At 53.6% G+C, this 25,544-nt stretch overlaps 1 protein-coding gene and 1 pseudogene across 1 annotated transcript in view; both read right to left on the bottom strand.

The window, feature by feature from the left end:
• Positions 1 to 154: 154 nt before the first annotated feature.
• Positions 155 to 1,765, bottom strand: LOC105605390 (protein BEX3-like; annotated as a pseudogene).
• The window catches only part of SLC2A1 (solute carrier family 2 member 1), a 34,035-nt gene continuing 8,645 nt past the window's right edge, over positions 155 to 25,544 (bottom strand). Inside the window, exons 2-10 of the mRNA XM_027968628.3 lie at positions 22,549 to 22,644; positions 11,814 to 11,974; positions 11,424 to 11,664; positions 10,248 to 10,410; positions 9,974 to 10,161; positions 9,607 to 9,711; positions 9,055 to 9,156; positions 7,650 to 7,853; positions 155 to 7,284 (exon numbers count right to left, since the gene is read on the bottom strand). Coding sequence (XP_027824429.1) covers positions 7,084 to 7,284; positions 7,650 to 7,853; positions 9,055 to 9,156; positions 9,607 to 9,711; positions 9,974 to 10,161; positions 10,248 to 10,410; positions 11,424 to 11,664; positions 11,814 to 11,974; positions 22,549 to 22,644 — 1,461 coding nt within the window. The 3' untranslated portion in view covers positions 155 to 7,083. The remainder of the gene's footprint in view (positions 7,285 to 7,649; positions 7,854 to 9,054; positions 9,157 to 9,606; positions 9,712 to 9,973; positions 10,162 to 10,247; positions 10,411 to 11,423; positions 11,665 to 11,813; positions 11,975 to 22,548; positions 22,645 to 25,544) is intronic.

Consider the following 25,544-nt stretch of genomic DNA (forward strand, 5'->3'; position numbering starts at 1 on the left):
ATGGCTTTTTAATAACATCCTTTTATCGTTCATGGCTTTTTGAAGAAAAGCATAGAAAACGTAAAAAAAAAAAAAATGTATCCTAGCATTGAGGAAATGACTATACTGTGCCATACTATCAGATAATTCCAGTAGAAAGAAGCTTATCACTCTGTACCCTCTTATATTACCTTTATTATACAGCATGAAGAAGTAGAATTTTTGTTAAAATGACAAATCAAACATTGTTGCCTTCCTAAGACCATTCTTTAATAAATTCATTTTAAAACTAAAAAAAAAAAAAAGTGATGAGGATTCCTGCCTGGGCAATATGACACACCATAATTACATCACAGGTTTGTGGAAATATTTTGAGTCCCCCCAAATACTTTGAGTTCCCTCCTTTAAAATTAGATTTTAAACCCTAGGCCACAAGAATCAATGGTACTGTCTGAGAAACTCTGAGTGAAGCCTGTTGACACAAGTGCATTTGAAAGTTCAAAACACCAACAGATTTGTACTCTCTGTTTAGAAAGAAAGGAGGGAGGAGGAAAACTATCTACCTCCCAGTTTTTATAAAGTTTAGGTTAAATTTATACTTATTCTTTTTTGCTGTTGCTGTTTTTTAATTGCTTTATTAACTTTACATTTTTCCATGCAAATGGTGAAACTCTACTGTTGACAGAAACTTAAGAGTGCCACGGCAATCTCCAATTATAAGCTGGTCACGCAGAACCCACCTGACACTTAGAAATTACATAAGGTTCACAGCCAATGTATCAGTAAAGGTGTATCAGGAAAATGCAAGGAAAAAGAGGACCACAGTGGGAATCACACTATTAATCTCACGGAACATGGCAGGAGTCAAGGCCAAAGGCAACATTCCTCATGCTGGTCAGGGTGATTAGAGAGCTGCCCCATAAGGATACACAGACACTTCCTCAGCTGCAGCTCCCTTACTTTTCTCATCTCTGCTTTGAATATTTCCATATCATCTCTATCTCCATCATCATTGGGTATGGTCCGTTGGAAATTAGGGGCAAGCTGGCAAGCCTGTCCTCCTGTTATTTCCTGCTGGCTGGTGGCCCTAGCCCCTGCCCTAAGGACAGTTTTCCTCTCCATTCTGCATGGGCTGTTCCCTTCCTTTGTTTTCTGGGCCTATCCTCAGTGTCTCCTGCTCCTCTGATTCTCACAAGTGCCCTGCCACACCACTTAATCCTGCAGACCTGATCCTCTTCCCCTGGCCTGATGCCAGCCTGCTGTGCACAGAGCAGTAGGGAGTTGGTACCCAGATAGGAGTCTGTGCTTATTTTTTATACTTATTTCTATCTTGGAGAGCTAAGATAAATTAATTGAAATTTCTAAGACTTCTTACTGGAAATGCCAGTGAATTTTCTGTAAGAGTCAGAGATTTGTTTTCATAATTATCTTTATGGGTTTGTTTCACCTTACAACTATATCTTTGTTATAGAAAACTAAATGCGTTACAATGTAGGTCCTCTCCAAAGCTGTAAAGTAGGTTATAGGAAGATGGATTTGCTCACTAACCCTATGATAACTAACCTGCTGAGCATAACTGCATATTATAATGCATACAAACAAAATATCAAAACTGGGAAGTTTCTTTTTATATTAAAAAACCCCCAAAACGAAACCCAAAGTCCCCAAGTGACATATGAGGCCCTACAGGGTCTAGTGTCCTGCCACCACCTCTTCGCCCTTATCTCCCTGCTGCCCTGGTCCAGCTGTCCTGACCTCCCTGCTGGTCCTTTAACACATCAGACATGGTCCTGCCTTTGTACCTTTGGACTTGCTGTTCTGTTGGCTTAGAAAAGCCTCTCCCCCAAATTAAGGGTCTGATTTGCTCCCTTACTTCATTCAAGTTTGTTATCACTTCTTACTTCATTCCAATTTATTATCACTTATCACTCCTTCAGGGCGGCCTTCAAATTATCTCATCTAAAATTGACCCACCCACCCCATGCTCACATCTATTATCTTCTGTTCTTTGGTTTGCCTTTTCTTCCCCATAACACAAATCACCATCTGATACTTTATTATATACCTGTTGATTGTTGATTGCTGGTTTCCCCTACCAGAATGTAAGCTCCATGAAAGTGAATCTTGGTTTTGTTTACTGCTGTATCCCCAGCACTAGAACAATGCCTGGTGCCCAGCAGGTACTCAGTAAATGAATGAAGTGAAACTAATCAAAAGATCTGGGTTCCATGACAGGAAAGAGCTTGCACTGGGAACTCTATACCAGGTAGTTTAGGAGCTGCAGATCATAGGGCCAGACATGACCTTGAAATCCCTGGGGATTCACAGAAACCTTGGGGTGAGTACCAGACTTTCGAAAGGAGTGGAACTCTAATGGACACCTGTCTCATACACACATCGTCTTATTCCATCTTAGTATCACAACAGATGAGGAAATTGAAGATCAGAAAGGTGAGGTGACTTACCCAAAGATTTTCAGCTAAGTAGCAGGGCCGGAATCTGAAATCAGCTCTATCTGACTCTAGAAACAATGTTCTTTCCAAGACACCACACGGCTGAGGAGAAACTTTGGCAAAGAGTATTTGTTCAGTTAAGTAACTGTTGAAGGAATGAAAAAATGCTTCATAGAGAAGGTGATTGTTCATTTGGTCTTTTTTGAGATCAAACAGAGTTATGGAGAGACCAAAAGCAAACCAAGAGAAAGAAGAAGCTTGGACAGACCGTTTTAAGATTAGGCAGTGAGGTGAAGGGCTGTCCAGGGAACACTGAGTATCTCAGCTTAGCTGGGTCTTAAAGTGTTGAAGGAGCATTTGGGAAGATCAGGTCTCCAAGGAACTGAATGTGAAAGATCTTGACTGCTTGGTTATGGAATTTGAGCTTTACCACAAGACAATAGGGAGCATTAAGCTGTAATACGGTCAGACACTGCTCTAGGAAGTCATTCTGGGTTGAAAAAGCATCTTTTGTAATAGTCTATGTGGGACGAGGGAGCCTGCTGGGCTGCCGTCTATGGGGTCACATAGAGTCAGACACGACTGAAGTGACTGAGCAGCAGGAGCAGCAGCTGTGAAGGGTTATTGCCAAAGAAATCAATTCTCAATCCATGAGAAGTTGAGGTTAAAATCAGCTCCCACCTACACATTCACACAATAGCCACTAGTTGGCAGCAATGTTCCAAGAAATCAGTGAGCCAGCCCCCGCAAGCAGCAGCTCCCTCAGCCAACTCCTTGGGCTGTCCTGGGATATGGTGGAACACAGAGTAAGTGGGGGATCAGTCTTTGTGGAGGGAACCCCAAAGGCACATAGGGCAAGGAGTATGTGGAGGTCAGAGGACAGAGTGATCAATGCCTGAAGGATGGCTGCAGTGGGGCAGGGGTAGGGGGTGGGGGCTGGAGGCAGTGGAGAAAGAGGAGTCTACATCTGAGAGCTAGAAACATTGCAAACGGCCTCGAGCTTCCAGGCTAAGAAAGCTGAATGTTACCCTGAGGGAAATGGGAGCTCAGGAAGGGTTTTAAGTAGAACAGAAACATGCCGAGATTTGCCTTTTAGAAAGATTACAAAGATTGCTGTGTGGAGAATGAAGGGAAAGAGACAGGAAGTAAAGAGAGCAGTAAGGAGGTGTCGCAGTGATCTCTGTAGAGAAGAGTGGTCTGAACCAGGGCCAGCAATGTCAGTGGACAGAACAGGTCAGATTTGTAAGAGACTTGCATAAAAACCATAGAATGAGAAAGAGGGCATCAAAATGTAGTTTTCACAAAAGAGAATGAATATTCTCTCCCCATTAAGAACTCATTCTGAATTGTTGGATTTTCTCCCTAAAACTGCATTGGGAGAACTCAGATCGTGGAACTTCCTTTAGGTCTAAATTCACCCAGCAGTTCTCATCAGTCTGTGGTGGGAACTGGCAACCAAGGAATGATTTAGCAGTCGCCTCCCCAGTCTGCGGGAATAAGTCAACTCCTGTACAGCGTGGAGGGGGCTTTGCTGAAGGAAATACAGGACACTGTGGGGTCCAGCGGGGGAACCTGATTCAGGGGTCCAGGGAGAATAGGCTTTTGAGCCTGAGATATCAGATAAAGGTTCTCACAAAACTGTAAGCTAAGCACTGGAAAAGAAGGGAGTTTGGGAGGAGCCCCGTTACCTATTTACCCCTTTTCGTCACAAGGCGTCACCTTTTGTGCTATAAGGTATCCCAGGTGAGCTACATTCCTCAGGATGCCAGCGCTAACCCAGCCACGGTCGCCAGCTCTTAGAGCAAACGCACCTCCCTGAAGACATAGAACCACAGAGTCCCTAACATGGTCCTGGACCACCGCCCGGAGCAGCCAGGCTGTGATTGGTGGGAGCCTGAGGCCCGCCCCTCACCAGCCCAACATTGCAGTAGTGATTGGTGAAGACACTGCGTAGCCCCGCCCTCCCCGCGAGTAGACAATGGAGGCTAACCACGTGGGTGCTCGAGTGCCCAGCCAGCCCTGAAGCACCAGTGTTAGGGGTCTATGGTGAAGATGAAAGATCGCCCTGGCACCAAATATTCTACACTCGCGATGGATTGCGGCCTCTAGAGAACAGGCGGCAAGGGACCAGAAACTGTGCCTCCTTAAGAATTGTGGACCCAGGCTGGGGCGGGCCGGAACTCCAGGCGCCTGCGTGCACCTCGCAGTTTGGGAAATGGTGGCATCCAGCACGTTGGTGCAAGCCTTGTGAAGGGCGGGAACCCGGGAATGGATTCTCGGACCTTTTCAAACAAGGTCTGGAGCCCTGGGCTGTGGCGGGGCTAGAGTGTTTCCGGGCTCTGCCCTATTTCGGCGCCATCTGCTTTGCATCCCTAAGTTCTGGCCGCTCGTGCCTCTTCGGCCCTAACCCCACCCCGAGTCCTTCCATCTGGTGGGACAGCCAGTGTCACCATAGGTTTTTAAGAGCCCTGAGCGCACACCTGGCAGCAGGGGTCACCCCTGCGAACTAACTCCTTTCAACAGAAGACTTTTGAGGACATGGACATGTGATAAGTCCTCCTTCAAGCACCTGGCCCTTGCCCTTCATAGGTTCACCACCCTGCCGCCCTGCTCAGGCAAAGCACACCCCTTCTCTGAACTTCCCTCTTTGTGAGATGATGGCTAACTCTTCAGATTCCTTATACCTAATGATAATACAGATAGGCACAGCCAACTAGGATGTACTTTTTCCCTTCTTGCCCTCTCCTTACAACCCCTCTTCATGCCAAGCAGATTTCAGTTTCACCTGTGTGCAGTTATGAAAGCTTCCACAGCTATATCTGCCCCCCCCCCCCCAACAACTCCCCACAAGATTTTGTCAGATGAACCTCTAGGGACAAATATCTTTGGTGCTTCTGTTTCATTAACTGTCTTCTGACTACCTGCTTTGTGCCAAGGACTGTATTTAGTACTGGAGACCCAGAAGGATCAAATTGACTTCTTTCTGTGAAATTGAGGCTAGTGGACGAAATAGGAACTTGTGATAAAGATATGGTGCCACAGGAAAGAAACAAAGTGCTCTTGAAATTCAGGGATTGGGAGAAGGGCATGAAAAATCTTTTCAGAGTGTGCAGTAGCCTATAAGCTGTATCATACAGGGCATTCTGAATTAAATAGATGGAAAAAGGCAGCTTAACAGCTCACTCGGCCCATGCAGTGAACATGGTTCATTGAAGGGGATGGGAGTTTGAGGGGAGGACTGAGGTATAGCGTAGGGGGTGTGCATTATAATTTTTTTTTTTTTGCCACACCGTGTGGCTTGCAGGATCTTGGTTCCCCTGACCGAGGACTGAACCTGGGCCACCACAGTGAAAGCATCAGGGAATTCCTGCAGTATAACTTAAAAGCAGGGGTTTTAGCATATTTACTGTGAAACTTCAGGCACCTTAACCTCTTTGAGCCTGTCAAACATAGAGATAGTACCTACCTCACTTTCAAGATAATGCATATCAAGGCCTGAGCATCAAGGTCAGCACATAGCTGTCATTCTTTTGAATACCAGCTATCATTTGTGAAGAAAAATGGGAATGCCACAAATGCCACAATTTTCAGGTAATCTCTAGGTAATAAAGATCAAATAGATTTTTTAAGCAGTAGAGGGTGTTTACCAACGGTGCTTGGAAATAACTGGATCTTGGAGTCAGAAAGTCTGAAGCTGTTCTAAGAGTGGCTTCTCTCCCATCCAAATCTGCCTACCCTCAATCCACACACATTTCAAAACCACGTTTCTAAAAACCAGCCATTTATATCTGCTTAGGTAAGTTACAGAGGGAGTAAGGTGGTGTATTTACAAGTTGGTTTGTCCAGATATACTATAACTTAGTGTCTGTATTTAATATTGACAACCAAAAAATATATATAAATATCTTCTAACTATACACAGCAGGGCAGGAGTGCCCAGGTCTTCTTGAATAGTGAGTTCTCAGTTTCCCATGGCCCTCCTCCTCTCATGGTGATCATCTGGCCCTCAGTGCAAAGGAGACTAGCACCTGGCAGCGCAGTCTGGCCCTTCCCCTCTCCTCCCTGCACTCCAGTGCTCCCAACTGGTCTCAGGCAAGGGAAGATTAATTTGAGTGGTTGGGTAGGAAGAGACGGGAATAGGCAAAACCTAACGGAGCCTGACCCCTAGGTTTGGGAGACCCAGGCCCACAGAAGGGGTGGCCATAGCCACCTCTTGGGGCAGAAGACTCATAGTTTGCAGTTTGATTAGTGTGTCCTTAGGTCATAGGTCCGGCCCTACAGATTAGCTTGGCAAAGAAGGCAAGTGTCTAGGCAGGGCTTGGTCCCCACCCTCAGGCACTGAGCCATTTAGGGTGAAGCCAGGGATGTGGGTGAAGGAGACTCTGGCTGATAAAAAAATAATAACAAAATCAGTAATAAAAAATTATAAAACCTGTTGCTTGTCTGAATAGATCTGAGCAACAGTCTTTTGTTAAAATCCTGGAGCCGTTAATGTCCTGAATATTCTTCTGGACATCACTGCTGGCTGAAGGAAGGAGCCCCAGGCCCGGGTCTGCTGAGATCTATCAGTTTGAGAGTCTCATCCAGCTGCCTGCGCTCTGAGAGATCCTTGGGCCACTGGGAGCAGACCGGGCTGGCGGTGTGGGGCACCTCACACTTGGGAATCAGCACCCAGGGGGTGGAACAGCTCCTCAGGTGTCTTGTCACTTTGGCTTGCTCCTCCCTGTCGGAAGCCAGAAGCAATCTCATCGAAGGTCCGGCCTTTTGTCTCGGGAACTTTGAAGTAGGTGAAGATGAAGAACAGAACCAGGAGCACGGTGAAGATGATGAAGACATAGGGTCCGCACAGTTGCTGAAAGACACATAGAAACACTTGGTTGGAGACCTGACCCTACATCCTGCCCTTAGGATGGACGATCTCTTTACCTTTGGGTCCTTGATCTGAAAAAGGGAACACCCACCTACAACCCAGGACTCTGCTGCACCTGGCATGTGGTAGAAGCAGATTCTGATGGCAGAACAGAATAGACAATTCAAAGCTAAGGGAAGAACCCTGGAGAGGAGGTCAGGGTTCTGAGCCCATAACCTGGCCTTCTGAGCCTGTTTCCTCCCCAGTGTGATTCCAGTAGGAACACCAGGGACAGCATTTTGCACAGCGCTATGGGGTCCTGTGTGCAGGAGAGAAACGCTGAAGTGTGGGGACTCTGGGGTTCTTACCTCCACATACTGGAAGCACATGCCCACAATGAAATTCGAGGTCCAGTTGGAGAAACCGGCAACAGCAATGGCAGCGGGGCGAGGGCCCTGGCTGAAAAGTTCAGCCACAATGAACCATGGGATGGGGCCTGGGCCCACTTCGAAAAAGGCCACAAAGCCAAAGATGGCCACGATGCTCAGGTAGGACATCCAGGGCAGTTGCTCCTGTTGAGGATGAGAGAGGGAAGGAAAGTTAGGCTGGGCTGTGCTGGGTCCTCAGAGGAAACCAACTCCAGGGGTAGCCCAGGGCAGGCTAAGAACTCTGGCAGGCAGGAGGCCTCGGGCTGGCCCTGGATTTGCTCTGTGACTTAGGTACCGGGGCCAGGTCTCAGTGTTCTCATCTGAACAAAACAGGTGAAGCCCTGCATGGTGGTTGTGAGCTTGCGACTGCCTCCAGGAACGGTCACGTAGTTGCACGCAGGAGGTGCTAAAAAGAGGTCCCTGTGGTCCCCTGGCTTTGGCTGTGGAGCAGTCTGCTTATGGCTGGAGGATGTGGAAGAAAATTCCTGGGGGTGGCTGTCAGAGGCTTGTAAGGTACCCAGCTCAGGACCAGCATTGGGCAGGCATGAAGTTCCACAGAGAGCCATTCTCGAGGAGACCACAGCAGAAGAGTTATATGGTTTTGTTCCAGATCCCAGATCCCCTGCTTATCACCTGGGGCATGCTGGGCCTCTCAGTCGTCAATGTACTCTCTAAGCCTTGGTGCAGCTGTAAAATGAGTGTCCTGGTGTTCTCCTTGCCCAAACACTGGATAAGCGAGTGGTGTGTGAAGTGCCTGGGATAAGGTTATCATAGAGGTTATAGTCACAGGCTTGGGGCCAGCAGACCTGAGGTTGATTCCTGGCTTTTTCTGCTGCATTATGAACCTCACCAGGAAAGGGGGTGGGGGGACGTTTCCTCACTGGAGAAGTAGAAATATTGACTGCACTACTCCTGTGCGTCCTGAGGACTGAGTGAGATAATGCATGTTTCCACGCCTCTGTGGTAAGGAGGGCATTGCTTTCTAGGGCTGTTTACAAGAAGAATTGGGGCTGCGGAGGAAGACTTTGCAGAGCAGCTCCAGGAGCAAGGCAACTTGCAGGGCTGGAGGTGTGGTGGTGAGAAAGCACCCGGCAGGGAGGAGCTGGTTCAGATAAGAGTGGAAAGAGACAGCCCAAGGAAGCTGAGGGTCTGGCCCAAGCCTGGGGCTGTGGGTGGGGCAGAACGAGGGGGAGGGCAGCCCCACCTGGGGTCTGGATGCCGCCGGCCAGCCTGGGGCTGAGATGAGCACCTTGGGATGCCCACATGAGCTCCCCCTTCCCCCTCCTCTCCCCCCCCCCCCTGCCCCCCCCGCCCCCCCCCTCACCCCCAGAGCACGGCAACTCACCAGCAGCGCCAGCGCGATGGTCATGAGCACCGCACAGCCAGCCATGCCGGCCAGGCCTATGAGGTGCAGGGTCCGCCGGCCGGCTCGCTCCACCACAAACAGCTGTGGGCACAGGGTGCGTCAGTGCCTCCCCTCCTGGTGCCCCTCTGAACACACCCCTTCCTCCAGGAGGGTCCCCCCAAGTGCTGGGAAAGCCACAGGGCCCTGCAGAGATGGAGTGGCAGATGGATCACCTCTTCCCTGGGGCAGGGTTCGGGGACTACATAGGATCCCAGGGGGTGAGAGCTGCCTGCGAGAGTCAGACAGCTGAGCATTCCGGCTGTGGCCTTGGGCCAGCCGCCGCACTTCTCTGAACATCAGTGTCAACTGTTTGATCCCAGTAATGAACTTGACAAGTTGTTGAAGATGAAATGAGAGAGCACTTAGGGAGCACGTGATGCCTGCCTAGCTCGCAGTAAAGACTGCTGTCTGGTCACAAGGCCCCGAGCCCCTGAGACCACAGGCTGGACCCCAGCTGCTGGCTGGCTGTGGGCAACGACACGGAAGACTCACCGACACGACAGTGAAGGCTGTGTTGACGATGCCGGAGCCGATGGTGGCGTACACAGGCTGCTGCACCCCCGCCTTCTCGAAGATGCTTGTGGAGTAATAGAAAACCTACCGGACACAGAGGCAGTCGGGGCTCAGCGGGGTGCTATGGCTCTTCCCCCGCCTCTGTCCCAGTGGGGGCAGGACACACGGTCAGTAAAGCATGAAGAGGACACTGCCCCAGGGCCCTTCTGAGTTTGGGCTCTAAAGGAGAGCTGCTCCTCTGGCAGGGGTCCGTCTGCTCTTTCAGGTGTGGGATCTGTCCACAGCACGCCTCGGGCTCCAGGGATTGGCGGGGGGGCACAGGAGAGGGTGGGTACGGGGCACTCACAGCGTTGATGCCGGACAGCTGCTGGGACAGCTGCAGCACCACGGCAATGAGGATGGGCTGGCGGTAGGCGGCCGAGCGGAACAGCTCCAGGATGGTGACCTTCTTCTCTCGCATCATCTGCCGGCTCTCCTCCTTCATCTCCTGCAGGTCGCGGGTCACGTCAGCGGTCCCACGCAGCTTCTTCAGCACTGAGGGGGCCGGAGGGAAGGCGGGGGCGGCTCAGCGCGGGGAGGAGGCCGGGGCCGGGGGCGGGGAGGGGCAGGGCCCGCCGTACCGCTCTTGGCCCGGTTCTCCTCGTTGCGGTTAATGAGCAGGAAGCGGGGGCTCTCGGGGCAGAAGGGCAGCAGGATGCACTGCAACAGGGCCGGGATGAAGATGACGCTCAGCAGCAGGGGCCACAGTTCCTGGTTGCCCATGATGGAGTCCAGGCCGAACACCTGGGGGAGGCAGGGCCGGAGCAGCGGCTGTGAGGCATCGGCTCAGGGTTCGCTCCTGCTCCGCTCGCCCCAGGGGCCTTTCCCTGCTTTAGAGAGAGGGCTCTAGTTCTGAGTCTAGCTGTGCAACTAATGTGAGGCTTAACCTCTCTGAGGGGATTCCCTCATAGCTCAGTTGGTAAAGAATCCGCCTGCAATGCAGGAGACCCCGGTTTGATTCCTGGGTCGGGAAGATCTGCTGGAGAAGAGATAGGCTACCCACTCCAGTATTCTTGGGCTTCCCTTGGTGGTTCAGCTGGTAAAGAATCTGCCTGCAATGCAGGAGACCTGGGTTTGATCCCTGGGTTGGGAAGATCCCCAGGAGAAGGGAAAGGCTACCCACTCTAGTATTTTGGCCTGGAGAATTCCATGGACTGCATAGACCATGGGGTCGCAAGGAGTCGGACCCAAATGACTGACTTTCACTTAACATCTCTGGACCTTGGTTTCCTCATCTGTGACAAGGGGGAAGCAGGACCTGCTTAACAGCATTGGGGGTGGGAGGGGGTGGGGGTGGGGGTGGGATGGGGTGGGGGGGGCCTGGTGGGATAAGATAGCAGGATGGCAAATGTGTCTGGCAGGGGGCAGGGGGACTGCTACTCTGCCACAAGATGATTTGGGGATGGAGAAGGGAGAGCCCTGAGAGAGGGGAGTGCGTACATATATACAGGGATCAGGGCCCGGCGGTGTGAGAGAGATGGCATGTTGAGAAACCAGTAGGCTGCCCTGTGCTTGGGTCCCCAGGGTGAGAAGAAAGGATGCAAGGCTGCCTGGGCGGGGATGAGAAGGGCCAAGGCAACTGGACTTGCTCTCCCACCAGGAATGGGGAAGCGGGGAGAGTGATGAACGTGGTGTGTTCTTGGGACCTGTGCCTCGGATGTGTCCACGAGGCTGTGCTCTGCAGGGCTGCGGAAGGCTGGGCAAGGAGTCGAATCTGTACACACACCCAGGGGACGGAGCCATGGGTGGGTGCTTACCTGGGCGATGAGGATGCCGACGACGATGCCTAGCTGGTGCAGGGTGCCCAGGGCCCCCCGAAGCTCCGTGGGGGACACCTCCCCCACATACATGGGCACAAAGCCAGTGGTCAGGCCGCAGTACACACCGATGATGAAGCGACCCAGGATCAGCATCTCAAAGGACTTGCCCAGTTTTGAGAAGCCCATGAGCACAGCGGACACGAAGGCCAGCAGGTTCATCATCAGCATTGAATTTCGCCTGGAGTGGAGGAGGTCACAGGTCAGGCAGGTCCCTGGAAACCCCAGGGGCTGGGTCGTAGATAATTCCCTAGGACAGGCAGGGAGGGCCCCCTCACCCCAACTCCAAGCTGGGACTCCATGGGCAGGGCCAGAACCCCTTCTGCTCACCGGCCGAAACGGTTAACAAAAAGGCCCACGGAGAAGGAACCAATCATGCCTCCCACTGAGAAGATGGCCACGGACAGGGACCAGAGCGTGGTCAGTGTGGCGGGCGGGATGGGCTCCCCATAGCGCTGCATCCACGTCTGGTTGTAGAACTCTTCAATCACCTGCAGGAGAAGCAGCAGACTGGTGGGTGAGGCCAGGACCCAGGCGTCCTCTTCTCTCACACGCCTCCTCAAAGAGGACCATTTTACCCCAGGATGCTGGAAGGGGCCCAGGGCCCCAGCACCAGGCCCAGCCCCTGGTCCCTCCCCTTCTGTGGGCTTCGGTCCCCCCACCCCCACCTCCTCATGAGAAACAAGGGGCTGGACTCTGCCTGCCGGGGAGAGTGGTGCCAGCTCTCACACCTCCCCCAGGTGCAGGTTCCAGGGCCCTGTAGTTTCTGGTGCTCAACAGGACTTTCTGGGGACTATGGCAGGTGACCAGCACTGGGAGTTCAGGCAGTGCAGAGGGGCTCAGAGACAGCGCTTCTGCCTGCATGCCCCCTTTTCCTTCAAGGTGCCTAAGGCCACTGGCCACTCTGGCTCTCTCCCCAACCCCCCTTCCTGGGGAGGAAATACAGCTGAACAGAGGCCCTGGGAGGAAGGGAAGAGCAGGCTCACTTTGCACTCAGGGCCTGGTGTGAGCACCTTGCACCCAAATGCTCATGACACCCAGCTGCTGCTTTCTATCCACCAGGCCCAGCCCCTCCCGGCTGGCCTGGGAGATCCCCCCCGAAGGACCCACGGCCTCGTCCTCTCCCAGCTGAGCAGCTGGGAGGTTCAGGGAAAAGCTACAAACAAGGAAGCAGTTCCAGGAACTGGAGACACCTGTCCTAGAGCAGGCCCGCCCGCTGGCCCTGCCGCCACCAAGGGGAGGGCCTGGCCGCTCAGGCCCAGGATATGGCAGGCGGGCAGCACCGGTTCCGCCTGCGCTCACTCACTCTACTCTCAGCTGACGCAGATATGTGCCCAGTGCCTCAAGACAGGCCAGACCCGCCCAGCCACGTGTGGAGCTGGGCAAAGACCCAGTGTACCCAGAAACAACTTCCTGTGTACCGATGCCATCACACACACACACACACACACACACACACACTCATGCTCACATGATCTGAGTATTCCTGGCTTCAGCAAGTCACAAACCTGCATACCCCTGCGGCCCTCACCACCTGCAGCTCAAACTCAACTCCACACCAGCCCATGCCAGGCGCACCCCTTCCCACCTCAAGTTCGGGTACACTGGGCAGTATGCAGTCTCTCACACAGTACGATTCCCGTCGACACTGCTCTTTGACTGTCCCTAACATTCCCAAGCCCCACGGTCCCAGGAATGCCCACTCAGTGATCTATTTGTCTGTCCAGGGAAGCTGGACTCAACCAAGTTCAGACTCAGCTCTACCCCTCATCTCCAGGGCAAGTGTCTGTACCTCGAATGATGACATTAGCAATACCCACTTCATAGTGCTGTGGGGAATGAATGAAACACACTTGCAGTGCTCTCACCGTGCTTGGGACCACCGCGGAGCCGAGGAGCCCGCCACGTTTCGGTTCTGACTCAAGGGCAGCGCAGGCCACTGACAGGCTGATGGAGCCTGCCCATGGGTCAGACTCACGGCTCCTGGTGGTGGCTCTGCCTTTGGCCTATGCGCTGTTTCCCCACCTTCCGCGGTTACTCCCCCTGAGCGCCTGCCCTGCCTCACCACACGGAAACCTTTTGAAATCCAGCTCAGAGGGTTGCAGGAGTCCGTCCTCCCTGAGGGCGGGGACCCCAGTGGATTCTCCCCAGGGCCTGTCCCAGGGCTCACGCAGGATGAAGGAAGCCATGAAAGGGCTCAGGCTCTCCTGCTAGAAGCCCTTACTTCCACCAGGGGCACAGAAAGCAGATTTCAACCAAACACACACAAAGTGCTTGTGTTCTTCAAGGGACAAAGCCAACCCCAGAGGAGGACTGCTGGGCACAGCAACGCTCCATTTATCAGGCTCTGCAGAGAGCAAGCTGTCCTGGATAAGGGAACTGCCCAGATAAGTGACCCTCACCCCTTGGGGGGGCCCATTGTCTGGGTGGAAATCTTTCTCCCTCCTATCCCTTACCCTCTGCTGCCCTGAGGGACGTACAAGCAGGGCTCGAGGGCACTCCTGACCTGCGGCTCTGCAGGGCCAAGGTGAGATGTTTGCTCCAGGGGGCGTTTAATTTTTGCACTCTGTAGTTTACCCCCAACCTCTGTGGTTCAGATGTTTGTCTCACAGAGCTCTCCACACATCTGGCTTAAAATCTGCCAAGCCAGTTAATGAAGCTCATTTGAATTGTGTGTAAAGAATGAATATGTATAGTATTTGAGTACTGAGTGCTTACTACCTAAATGGGTTTAAGGGCATGAGGCTGAGGTCTTTAACCTTCTTGGGGTTTGGCTGGAGATGTTGAGGACCCATGTGTAAGTGAGGTGTTGCCAGAGTCTCCCCAGTTACATCTCTCGAACGTGGTGACAAGTCAGAGGGACCAAGCCCTGTCCCGGCTTGCTCTTCCTTGGCTCTTGAGCCCCTTGCTGCTTTGACCACTGTATGGGGTTGAGGGAGGCTGAGCAGCCAGTCCCCTCCACCCTGGGCCCAGGTTCATCCTCTTCACCCCCAGCAGCGCCTCTTGGCCGAGTGGAGGCTGCCTGGCAGGTTTTTGCCTCTGGACCCGGTGCTTGAGATTTGTGGGAAGAAGCCAAGTGAGGATTCCCTTTCCTACAAATGGTATGTAGGCTCTCTTCCTCCCCTGCTGGGGGTCCATGCCCTGTGTCAGGGGTGAGGCTGAACCTTGGCTCAGGACAGGCAGAGGATCCCTCAAGAACAGAAGAACCCTACATGGGGAGAAGTTCTAGGGTCACCTCTCCCACCCAGCCACTGCCCTCAGCATCATCCAGCAATGGCTGGGTGGCCCTCAGGGAAGAGCCTCCTCAGCGTTAATCACTCAGTTCTATCTGACTCTTTGCAACCCCGTGGACAGTAGCCTACCAGGCTCCTCTGTCCATGGAATTCTCCAGGCAAGAATACTGGAGAGGGTTGCCATTTCCTTCTCCAGGGGAATCTTTCCCAACCCAGGGATTGAACCTGGGTCTCCTGCATTGCAGGCAGATTCTTTGCTGTCTGAGAGCCTCCTTACTGCTTCCTTAACTGGATCCCACAGACCCAGTCTCCACATTGAGGCTCCTGGCAGCCTCCTCAGCCCTGGCCCAAGTGTACATCTTCTTAATGCTCCAGCCTCACATTCTGGTTATGAGCCAGGGAGATACCCTTGGGCCTGCCACTGCCCCACATCCAGTCATTCAGCAGGTCCCGTCCCTCAAATTCACCTCCTAACCTGTCCTCCTCTCTACCCACGCAGCACCTGTCCTAGGTCTCACCTGGATTCCGCTCCTGACTCCTCCTACCCACTGAAGCCAGATTCCGATTCCCACCATTACTCCCAGACTTGGCAGTCAAGCCCTGGACATCAAGTGGACCAGGCTCAGCCCTCCTTGTCTCTGCTCCCCGTCCCAGCTTGTTCCCAGTCCTTTCCTGCTTTGTGCTGAGAAGAAAGGGTGGGTCCTGGTCGGCCCTGGCACCAGACTCTCTGTCCAGGCATCCCCTCATTGGAGCCAGAGGGCAGGGGCTCACTCAGCAATACTGTTGGGGCCAGCGTGGAGAAGCAGGATGCCCTGGGCAGCTGCCATCCCTTTCCAGTAACAAGCTTTTCCTCATTCCAGCCCTTCTCCTAGGGGAGGGGGTGGGAAGAGGTTGGTATCACGTCTGACACGCCCTCCCTTCCATGCCTGAGTAACTGTGGGTGAAGGACCACACGTGTGCCCGTCTAGAGTGGAAGCTGACTTCTGTGTCAGGGTAGAGTCTGTAGTGAGGCTCTGGGCGTGAGGCAGAACCCACTGTCTGGCACTTGGAGTAAGCTGTTCTGCGTGTCACTGTTGTCTCAAAGAGAGAAGACCTCCTTGAGAGGAGCATTAGGGACAGAGTTTTCCGTTTTTAAATTGCTGAAAAACAAAGCATTATCCTGAGGAACGCACAGTACGAGAAAGAACTTGAATAGCTAGGCGCTTGCCTTGGGGAGTAAAGCTCTATCTTCAGACCTTGCTGGCAGCCCCAGGCTGAGGGCCCCAGCAGGTCCGCAGAGCCCCAGGGCACAGACTTCACTGGGGGGTGGGGTGGGGGGAGGGTGAGGAGAGCTTCAGATAAGATTACCCATTTTCAGGTAGCGAGTCCCCTGCCAGCAGGGAGCATACAAGTCAAAATTTGGATCAGGGATTGGCATAAACAACTCATATAAAAGGCTAGATAGAAAATATTAGGGTCTGCTGACCACATACGGCCTCTCCTCTGTAGCTTATTTTTCTTCCTTTTCTCTTCAAACTTCTAAACATGGGAAAAATCATTCTTAGCTCACAGGCCCTCCAAAAACAGGCTGCTGGCTGGATCTGTCCCCCTTGCCAACCCGTGTTCTAGAATTCCAGACTCCTGCCAAGAGAAGGGGTACATGTTTTGGAACTTCTGGCTGGTCTCAACTTTTCCCTGGAGAGGCCTGGTCTTCTAGATCACCCGGAGAGGGAAATCAGTGCTCTCTCACCCCTTTCTTCTTTTAGACATACTGTCAGGATGAGGGGGTTAAACAGCCACTCAGTCTTTGAGCTCCAGTTAGAAGAAAGGGCTGGCTTGTCCAGTTCAGTCCCGATTTCCCATGCCTTCCCTACCTCTCCCCCACATCTGGGGCTGCCCCCACCTCTCAGCCCAGAGGGGATGTCTCCACAGCCGGCTCAGCCACGCCCCAGGGTCAGCTGGGAGTTCAGAGACAGATGCTCCATATGGGGCTGGACAGATAGCTTCTGGGTCCCCCAGGGCCTCTCCCTGGGGCCTGGGGAAGAGGCCCAGGCAGCCAGATGGAGCTAGAAGCTGGGCCCCACCCCCAGAGCAGATGACTGGACCACCCAGGTTGCTTTTCTGGAAGAGTCTTGACCTGGCTTCTCTCCAAGCCTTCGCTCTGACCTCCTCACTGGTCCTTGGCCTCTAGGGTCTCCCCTGCAAAAAGATCTTCATCTCCCCTGCTCACAGCTCATACCCTCAGGACGAAGTGTCTCTTCCCATCCCACCCCCACATGGCAGTGCCATCTGAGCACCCCACACCTCTGCACCTTCACCTCGCCTCTACTTTGCCTTCTGCCTGGTAAGCTGTTGGGCACTTTCCCTCCTCTGGAGAGCCTTCATAATCACCTCCTCATTACTGCAGCGGTTCCCAAACAGGGGCAACTTGGTCCCCCTCCGCCCTGGGAGGGGGTGATGTTCGGAGACATTTTGGGTTGTCACCCTGGTGGGGATAGAGGCCAGGGATGCTGCTAAACATCCTACAATGCATGGGACAGCCCCTGTAATGCCAAAGAACTATCTGGCCCCAAATGTCTACGGTATTGAGGAAAACCCTGCTCCCAGGCCCAGGTGCCCTCTCCCTCCCCCTTGTCTGCTTCCACCAGTCCGTCTGCATTTCCATCGCTACGCTGGACAGCTAACTAGGACAGGTGCCCTGTGCGCTCCCTCTATACATGGGCATGGCCTGATTCATCTGGCTCCCAGCACAGGGCTAGAGGTTGAAAGCACTGCCGCTGATTGAAAAACAAGGCATGAATCTGAGCGACTTAAGAGATGACGGAGCTGTGACAGGGTGCCATGGTGTAAGAGGCTGTGCAGCTGTGTGTGGGAAACTGAGACGTCTGTGCGTGACTACGCTTGACTCGGCCTGAGGTCGGAGCAGGAAGGAGCAGCTGGGTAGCAGTTGTTAGCATGTAAGAGTGTTTCGGCATCTGTGAGTGCAAATGCCTTTTCTTCTATGGGTGGTCAAGAACGCAGGCTGGAGCCAGGCTTCCTGGATTTAAATTCCAGCTCTGTTGCTAGCTGTGTGTCCTTGGTTAAATTGCTTAACATCTCTGTTTCCCAGTTTCTTATAAAACAGGGATTACTGTGTCTACCTAATGGGATTATTGTAAGTAACAATTAAATTACTATTTCTAATGCATTTGGAACAACACTTGGCACATGGTAAGTGAGCTGTAAGCTGTGAGAGTCTGTGTAAGTGGAGATGAGCGGAGGGGAGAGGGGCCCAGAGCTCTTTGGATCCGGGAGGAGATGCTGCCTGGGGCCTGGGCTGGGAAGCCCATCTTGCCTCCAAGTACTTTCACTCACCAAGCTGGGCTGTCCTGGGCAGACCTCGCCTGCTCTCTAGACCAAGTTCCTCCTTTGGCAAACAAGGAACATTGAGCCAACGGCCTGTCAGGCCCCTTCCAGCCCAAACGGTCTGGTTTCTGAGGGTGCCTCAGACTGCCTGACACTGTCCCCTGGCCAGGAACTCGAGGCTCCTCAATGGCCCTTAGTCACCCCTGTTGGCAGCTCAGCCATGTGGGGAGGCGAGAGGCGGTTCTTTCCACCCAGCGCGGTGGTCAGGATGCCCTTGCTCGTTTGTTTGCTCTCTGTGTGGCTGCGCTCCCCTCTGCCCCAGCAGAGACAGGAGGCCTGGCGTCCATCTGTAGCTCAGCCTCTCACTCCCTGGGTGCCTTCAACCCAGCCTCCAGGCCTCCTTTATGAGCAAGAAGATAACCTTGGCCCCACCCACCATGTGGGGCTTCTGTGGGGAGATAATTTATGAGGAGGTGCTTTGTAAACATTTAAGATAATGTTATGATTAATTAACCACTTCCAGGAGGAAGCCCTCTGGGGCCTGTTTTATGGGGGAGATGGAGCTCCTGGTAATTGACAGCAGCCCTGGCACTTTCACCTCTGCTGGGGCAAGGTCTCCTCTGGTGAGCAGGCCAGCCCGGCCAGCGCAGCAGTTTCCTAAGAGAGGCGCTTCTGCAACGAGTGGCCGGCCTCGTGGCGTGGGCCGTCAGCCGGACACCTCAGCCGCCGCATCTCTGCACAGGCCTGCGATTCCGCCCATCTGTCCCCTGGGGCTGGTTTGCCCTCCAAGGCCTAGCACAGCTGCCAACTCCTTGGCTAAGCCCTTCCTGTCTCTCCCGTCAGCCCTACTCCCAGCATTAGTCATTCTTTTCTGTTCCCATAGCACCGAGGAGCCCTCCACTATTAATACTCTCGCTGTTCCCGAGGAGTCTCCCCTCCCCACCCCACCCCCGCCCTCTGGATGGTTTTGGAGGGCAGGACAGGGCCCAGCTCTGACCGTGTGTCAGGCAGCTTCCTGAGGGCTGGGAGGTCTCTGCTGTGTTCACAGCTCATCCCGCCTCAAGTCTAGAACACTGCCTGGTTCGTCCCTGTGGAATGAAGATGTTGGCAGAAGCACTGTGCCGTCCTAGGATGATGGCTTTGGTGCCTCCTGAAGCGGGACCATTGCCTCTGAGCCCCACTGTCGTCTCTCACTCTGGTGTCATCCTCTCCCCTCTTCACTTGTTAAGTTTATCACATTTGCTCCTGGTTGAGAAAACCTATGGCCAGGCTTATGAGAAGTTGTTTGTAAAGTGCGAGAGTAAATAGGCAGAATGCCCAAGAGCACGCCCCCTGGAAACACCATGCAGGTCTCTCTCCTGGGTCCCCAGAGGTTGGCTGCCCAAGTGACCTTTGGACAGGTGCCCGCAAATGCTCCTCTGAACGTTTACAACTGGGCCTCTGTGCTGCCCATTAGGCTTCCAGATTCCCCGCCCATCTGCTGGTGAAATTCTCACCTTTCACCAGTAGCTGATTAGACGGGCGGCCCCGAGAACTGGAGGTCGTCACTCTGGGTTTGTCCACGCCTGCACCCTCGGAAGTTTGTCCCCACAGCCTCTGCTCCACCACCACCTGCCTCCTTAAGGACTCCCCAACCCCTGCCCCAGCTTCACCCTCTCCTCCGCCGATTCCTGACAACCCCTTTAAAAATGAAGTTTTTGTATTAAAAAAGAAAAAATTCCTAGCCCCACAACCCTCTGGCGACCGCTCCCTTCCTCCTTCTCCACCAGTCCCTGGGAAGGGCCGTCTCTGCTCTTCCCAACTCCCTTCTCCCTCTTCAGCCCATTGCAGGGGGCTTCTACCCACAGGACTCAGCTCCATCAGCCTTGGCAATGCACGGTCACCATCGGGTCTTCTAAATTCAGCCATACTGGGCTGCTGTGCCCGGGTTAGCCTCTGGAGTCCGACAGCATTCCTTCAGTAGCCACATCCGAGTGCCTGTTCTTACTGATGGGTACTGCTCTAGGGACAGTGGACCCTCGCCCTCAGGCGCTTCCATTCTTTCTCTGGCTCAGGAGGGTCTTGTCTCCCAGCTTAGAGGGGCCCGCTCTCTTCCTCCTCCTTCCCAGGACCTTCTATCAGTGGGGGTGCTATTCAGGGCTTGACCTTCACTTCTCTTTTCTACTAACAGTCTCTCCAGGAGATCCTTGTCTACCACTAGTTGGATACCAGTGACCCAGCTGTTGGCTTTCTTCCCCTGGCTACCCTCCGAAGAAGCAGACCCCCGTGCCCAGGTGTTTGAATGCTGTGTCACCAAACCTCAGTTCCTGCATGTCCCACAGCCCCTACCTTCTCTTTCTCCAGCCCCAATGTCAGTCAAAACTCGAAGCTAGTTTTAAACCCCACTGTCTCATCCTCAGGCTGAACCGATGACCAGCTCCTACTCAGTGTTTGTTTTTTTAACCTTCTTACAACAGCTGCCTTCTCACTGTTCCCTCGTCTCCAGCCTTACATTCTCAGACCCAGCCCACTGCACCAGACGCCTCAATCATTTCCCTAAAATGCAAATCTGACCCGCTCTGTCCTCTTCAATGGGACCCTATTGTTCTCACCCTGAAGGCCATCCTCCCAGCTCGGCCTCTGCGCTGGTGCCCACAGGCCCATTCTCACTGCGCCCTGCCCTGCCGGGGGCTGGAGATTCTGCATATGAAACTGCCGACCACAAGGGCCCTCTGTGGTCTGCTTCTGGCTCACCTCGTCAGCCTCCCATCTTTCTGCCTCCTCTCATTCTACCCTAGTGACACACAGACTTTCTCTCCTCTGGGCACTTTCTTCCCACCTTTGTGGGCCCCTGCTTACTACAACCCTGTTCTGTTTCTGGAAAACTCGTCTATCCTGCTCCCAGAGCCCTAGTTCTGTCACTCCATGTAACTCCCTGTGTGATCACAGTCAAGTGATCACTCCTGACATAGTGTGACCACTTAACCCAGTACTGCTCATCTCTGACTGTACACAAGAAACAGCTGGGGAGCTTTAAAAATTTGATGCCCAGACAGCATCCCAGACCAATGAGATCAGACGGTGAGTGTCAGGGGACTCCAGTGTGCAGTCAAGTGAAGAACTCAACCTCCCTCTTAAGACAGTACACACTTTGTATCTGAAAGGATTCCCAAAGGGAGCTGACTCTGGGGCACAAACCTCGGCAGATCTGCTCAGAGCACTTAGCAAAAGCAGGCTTGGGACTGTTCCAAGCATGGGCCCGAGGTTGCCCATGGAAAAGCCCCATCACTTCCACTGCAGCTGAGTGTGACTCAGCAGGCTCAGAGTTCCTGGTGACCTGCTCCCCAGCTTTGGGCGTGGCCCCCACTGCCACCCTCTGGCTCTTTGCAGGAGGCCCCACTCTGACTGCTGGTTGCCACCCCACTCCCCCAGACAGGCCCGGATCCTCGGGAGCCAGCCACACTCACTTTCTGGCCTCACCCGTCTGGACCGTGAATGTGTTCAGAGGACTTGTCCACTCTCACTTTGTCCTGCCTGGGGAAGGTATGGACTTTTAAGCTGACAAGGTGGTTGGTCAGGAAGAAGGCCCGAGATTGTGTAAACAAGAGAGTTTGGCTTCTGACTCCACATCCCCTAGCTATGTGACCTTGAGCCCGCTGGTCATTTCATCTGCCCTGAGCCGAGATGTTCAGGTCTATAAAGTGAAAACCACAGCCCAATGTTATGAATGCACACAGCAGGCCTGGTATAGAGGAGGGACTTGCCGCAGTCTCCTCTCCTGCCTCCTTCCTTTCCCCTTCTCCCTAAAGCAGTGGGCTGGCTAGGCTGGAGGTGCTCACTGGGGTCCCTCCCTGTCCAGACACTCAGAAGAACAAGTGAGAACAGATCTGGGGTGTGTTGTGGGGAGAAGGGAGTAAACAGATATGTACCCCGCCCTGGTTCCTAGGACAAGAAGCCATTTTTGCTTTGCCTGGCCCTAGGGCCTGCAAGGAGACAGGCAGTTTCAGCCTAGAGTGGGCTCCCTTACAAGGAAGTGTGCCACGTGTGGATGGGTGAGAGCATGGGTTCAGGGACCATCTGGCGTGGAGGCCACCGAGGCAGACTGATGTTGCCTCCTGGCTCCATCTCTTAGTAGCTGGTGATGCCGGGCAGGCTCTGGCCATTCCCCACACCTGCAGAGTAGGAGTGGGCATGGCTACCCGCCTGCCTGCCTTACAGTGTGGTGTGAGCAGCAGGTGAGAGAAGGCAGCCTCTGTAACCCAAAGGCCGCATGAATGCAGCACTACGCGGAGCATGGCTGTGCTGGGTGGGAGGTTGGTCGAGGTGATCTGTAACGATCCCGCAACTCTGTGGGCCTTAAGATTCCAAGGCCAGAGCTACGAGTGTCTGACCCGATCAGGGTCAGAGTATTTGCTGGCGATGTCTCCAACATCCGAGAGGTGGGGTGAGCATGTATGTGGGTAGGGTGTGGTGAGGGTGCACAGCAGAGTCTGCTGGTGTTGAGAAGCCAAGGACGGGACGGCACTCACCTTCTGGGGGGCGTTGATGACGCCAGTGTTGTAGCCAAACTGCAGGGAGCCGAGCACTGCCCCTCCCACGGCCAGCATGAGGCGGCCCGTCAGCTTCTACAGAGGAAAAAAAAAACCCACACTGTTACAGGCATGTCGGGGCCCAGGTTACTAGAGGGCAGGGCTTGGCTGGCAGGTTCCCATTCAGTTATCTTGCCTGCCTCCTGGCACCACACCAGCTCTTCTCCCAAGAAACTTGGCCACTTCCTGACCTCAGGTGCCCAAACCAGCCCTGCCAACTTCTAGACACAGGGCTGGCCAGACTCATTCCTGGGGAGAGGGGAATTAGGGTCTTCTCCCTCTCTGTAGCCAGGGCCTGGCATTCACCTCATTGCCCTGGTGAATCCTGGGGTTGAGGTGGACCCAGATTCTGATTAGGAGGCCCAGGAACCAATGCAAGGGGGTGCCGTATGATGTGGGAAGAGCAGCATAGATGGGTGGGGGAAGTACCCTGGATCTGGAGATGAGGATGCCAGCTTCTACTTCCAGCCCCCTGACTTCCTTGCACTGTGAATTCCACCAGGTAGATCCCTGTCCCTTCTCCTCCGGGGCCCTGTTTGCTGCAAACCCTTGCCTCCAGTCACAGGGCGGACACCAAGGTGGAGAGCAGTTCCAACTCACTCAGGGGGTTGCAGAGAACCAGGCTGAAGCTCAAGACAACCATCCCGAGACCATGAGCTTCCCGGGTTGTTTGGGGCTGGGGCAGAAAAAGGGCGGGGGTTTGTGTCTCCTGGAAGGCAAGGACAGGAAGGCAGCAGGCAGGGAGGAGGCCAGCCGGCAGAGGGCCTGGGTGAATGAGGTGCCTTGCTAGAGAAAGGGAGAGAACTCTTTTTTTCCCCTGTAAAATGAAGAAGCCAGTTAAGGCAGGCTCTTAACTGACTGAGAGAATGGAGCCTGGGGGTGGGACGCCGAAGAAACAACAGGTATTCACCAGGTACATCACACACCAAACTTGGCACTGGAGGGGAGGGGTAGAGGCGTGGATCTGGAGCCACACCTGCCCGTGGTGGGGAGAACCTCAGCTTGGCCACGGCCTTGCTATGGGCCTCGGCCTCCCCTCCTTCCTCCGCCCAGAACCCAGAAGCAGCCCTGACTTCAAGATCCTCACAGGTATTGCTGGGTTTAGGTGTTAATTAGACACGTTCCTAGTATGGTCTTTCATTCTCTAGAAGCTGTCAGACCAACGATTGCAAAAGCCAAGGTTCTCACGTCAGAGGCTGAGAAAGAGGAAGGAGGTTTCAGCCGGCCGGAGTTCAGAGCCCATTTCTTGTTGGGGCGGCAGGGGAGAAGCTGGGTCCTTCCTCCCCGTGGCCCCTTTCTGGTCAAACTCTGGCCACTCATCCTAGACGGTGGGGCTTTCCTCCCAGCAGGCTGCACTCCTTTTCAATCCGGCCCCTCACGGCCCACCCTGCCCAGCATACCCTAGCACTCCCAGAACCTCCTTGCAACTGCCTGGGGAGTCTTCAGACCCCGGACTGTCGGTTCCAGGTGGGTGGTGAGTGCCCGACAGACCTCCTCTGGGAAGAGGCCTGGCCTAGCCCAACTCCCAGGGCGACCACTGGGACCAAGTAAGAGGAAGATATCCCAAGGACAGGCGGGCTTGACAGTGGCTGTTGAGCCCCACACACAGGAGCTTTCTGCCTCTGAGTCACAGGCGTCAGCTTGGGGCTGGCCTTGGGGTTGGCCATCATCTGATACTAATGGTATTCAAGATATGTATTTTCCTGGTACACACAAGAATAAACAGAAAACTAGCAACGCAAACCTATGATTTGAAGAAATGTGGCATGGCTATATAATAGGGTGCCTAAAATAGAAAGCTCTTTAGGTAGAGATTTGGCATAATCCTCCTGTTATAATTAAGTAAGAACCAAGGCTTCAGAACGTTGTGTGTTGTATGCTACCTTTTGTGTGGAGGAAAAAAAGGCTGGGGTTGGGGAGAATATACATACCTATTTACTTAAAAGAATGTACAAGAAAGGTAGCAGTGTACCTTGGGGATCTGGGTGGCAGAGGCAGGGTAGATGGAAAAAATCTCATTTTCCATCCTTCTGTACATTTAGTCATTTTGTATCACATGAATGTATCACCTGTTCAAAAATATTTTTTACAAGTCTTGTGGTTTCATATTATTTAGAACACAGCAATTTAAACAAACATAAGTGAAAAATGATACAAATGATATGCGGATCTGCTAAAAATCGCGCCCTTGCCTGAATGACACCACAGGAGGGGCTCTGTGGGGGATCAGTACTACTACTACAGGCTCTGTCTCAGTCTGGCTCTGATGTACCAGGGGTCTCTGGGCCTCTGAAGTCAGTCTTGGGGGCCCTGCTGAGCAGCTGTGCCTCTGGGAGTGGGGGCGGCCACCTGTCAAGGTCAAACTCTGCTTTAGAAAACCTGCCCACCCAGCCACGGGGTTATATGCACTCCACCCAGGCAGGCTGTTGCATCACGACCTACTAAAAGGCTTAGTGATTCATGCTCCCAGCCCTTTCCTGACATCAAGGAAAAGCATTCGGTCCATTGGGAAGGGGGAAACTGGTGTGATCTGAGCTTCATCCAGGGCACTACAGGAGCCCTGCAGGGACAAATTTCTAATTTCACCTGGGATGATCAATCAAAGGTGGGTGCCTGGGAGGTGACACTGGAGTTGGGCCGTGAAGGACATGCAGGGAGTCTGCCAAGGGGAGAAGCGGCGGCAAGACTGCATTCCAGGTAGATAGAACAGTATGTGCAGGGGGAGGCTGGGGGGCCCAGCACAGTCGGATTCATGCTCAGTGTGGCTGGATGCTTGATGCAGGGGAGGAGCATGGCCCTGCTCCTGGGTAGGCACACAGCGCCCATCTCTGCCCCTGTTGCTCCCACCACACCCAGCGTGATCACTACTCGACTAGGAACCAGGAGACCCAGGCCGAAAGGCAGAGTGCCGTTTCCCTTCACCTTGAAATTGGTCT

The sequence above is a fragment of the Ovis aries genome, chromosome 1, assembly GCF_016772045.2.
Source record: "Ovis aries strain OAR_USU_Benz2616 breed Rambouillet chromosome 1, ARS-UI_Ramb_v3.0, whole genome shotgun sequence".
Taxonomy (NCBI): Eukaryota; Metazoa; Chordata; class Mammalia; order Artiodactyla; family Bovidae; genus Ovis; species Ovis aries.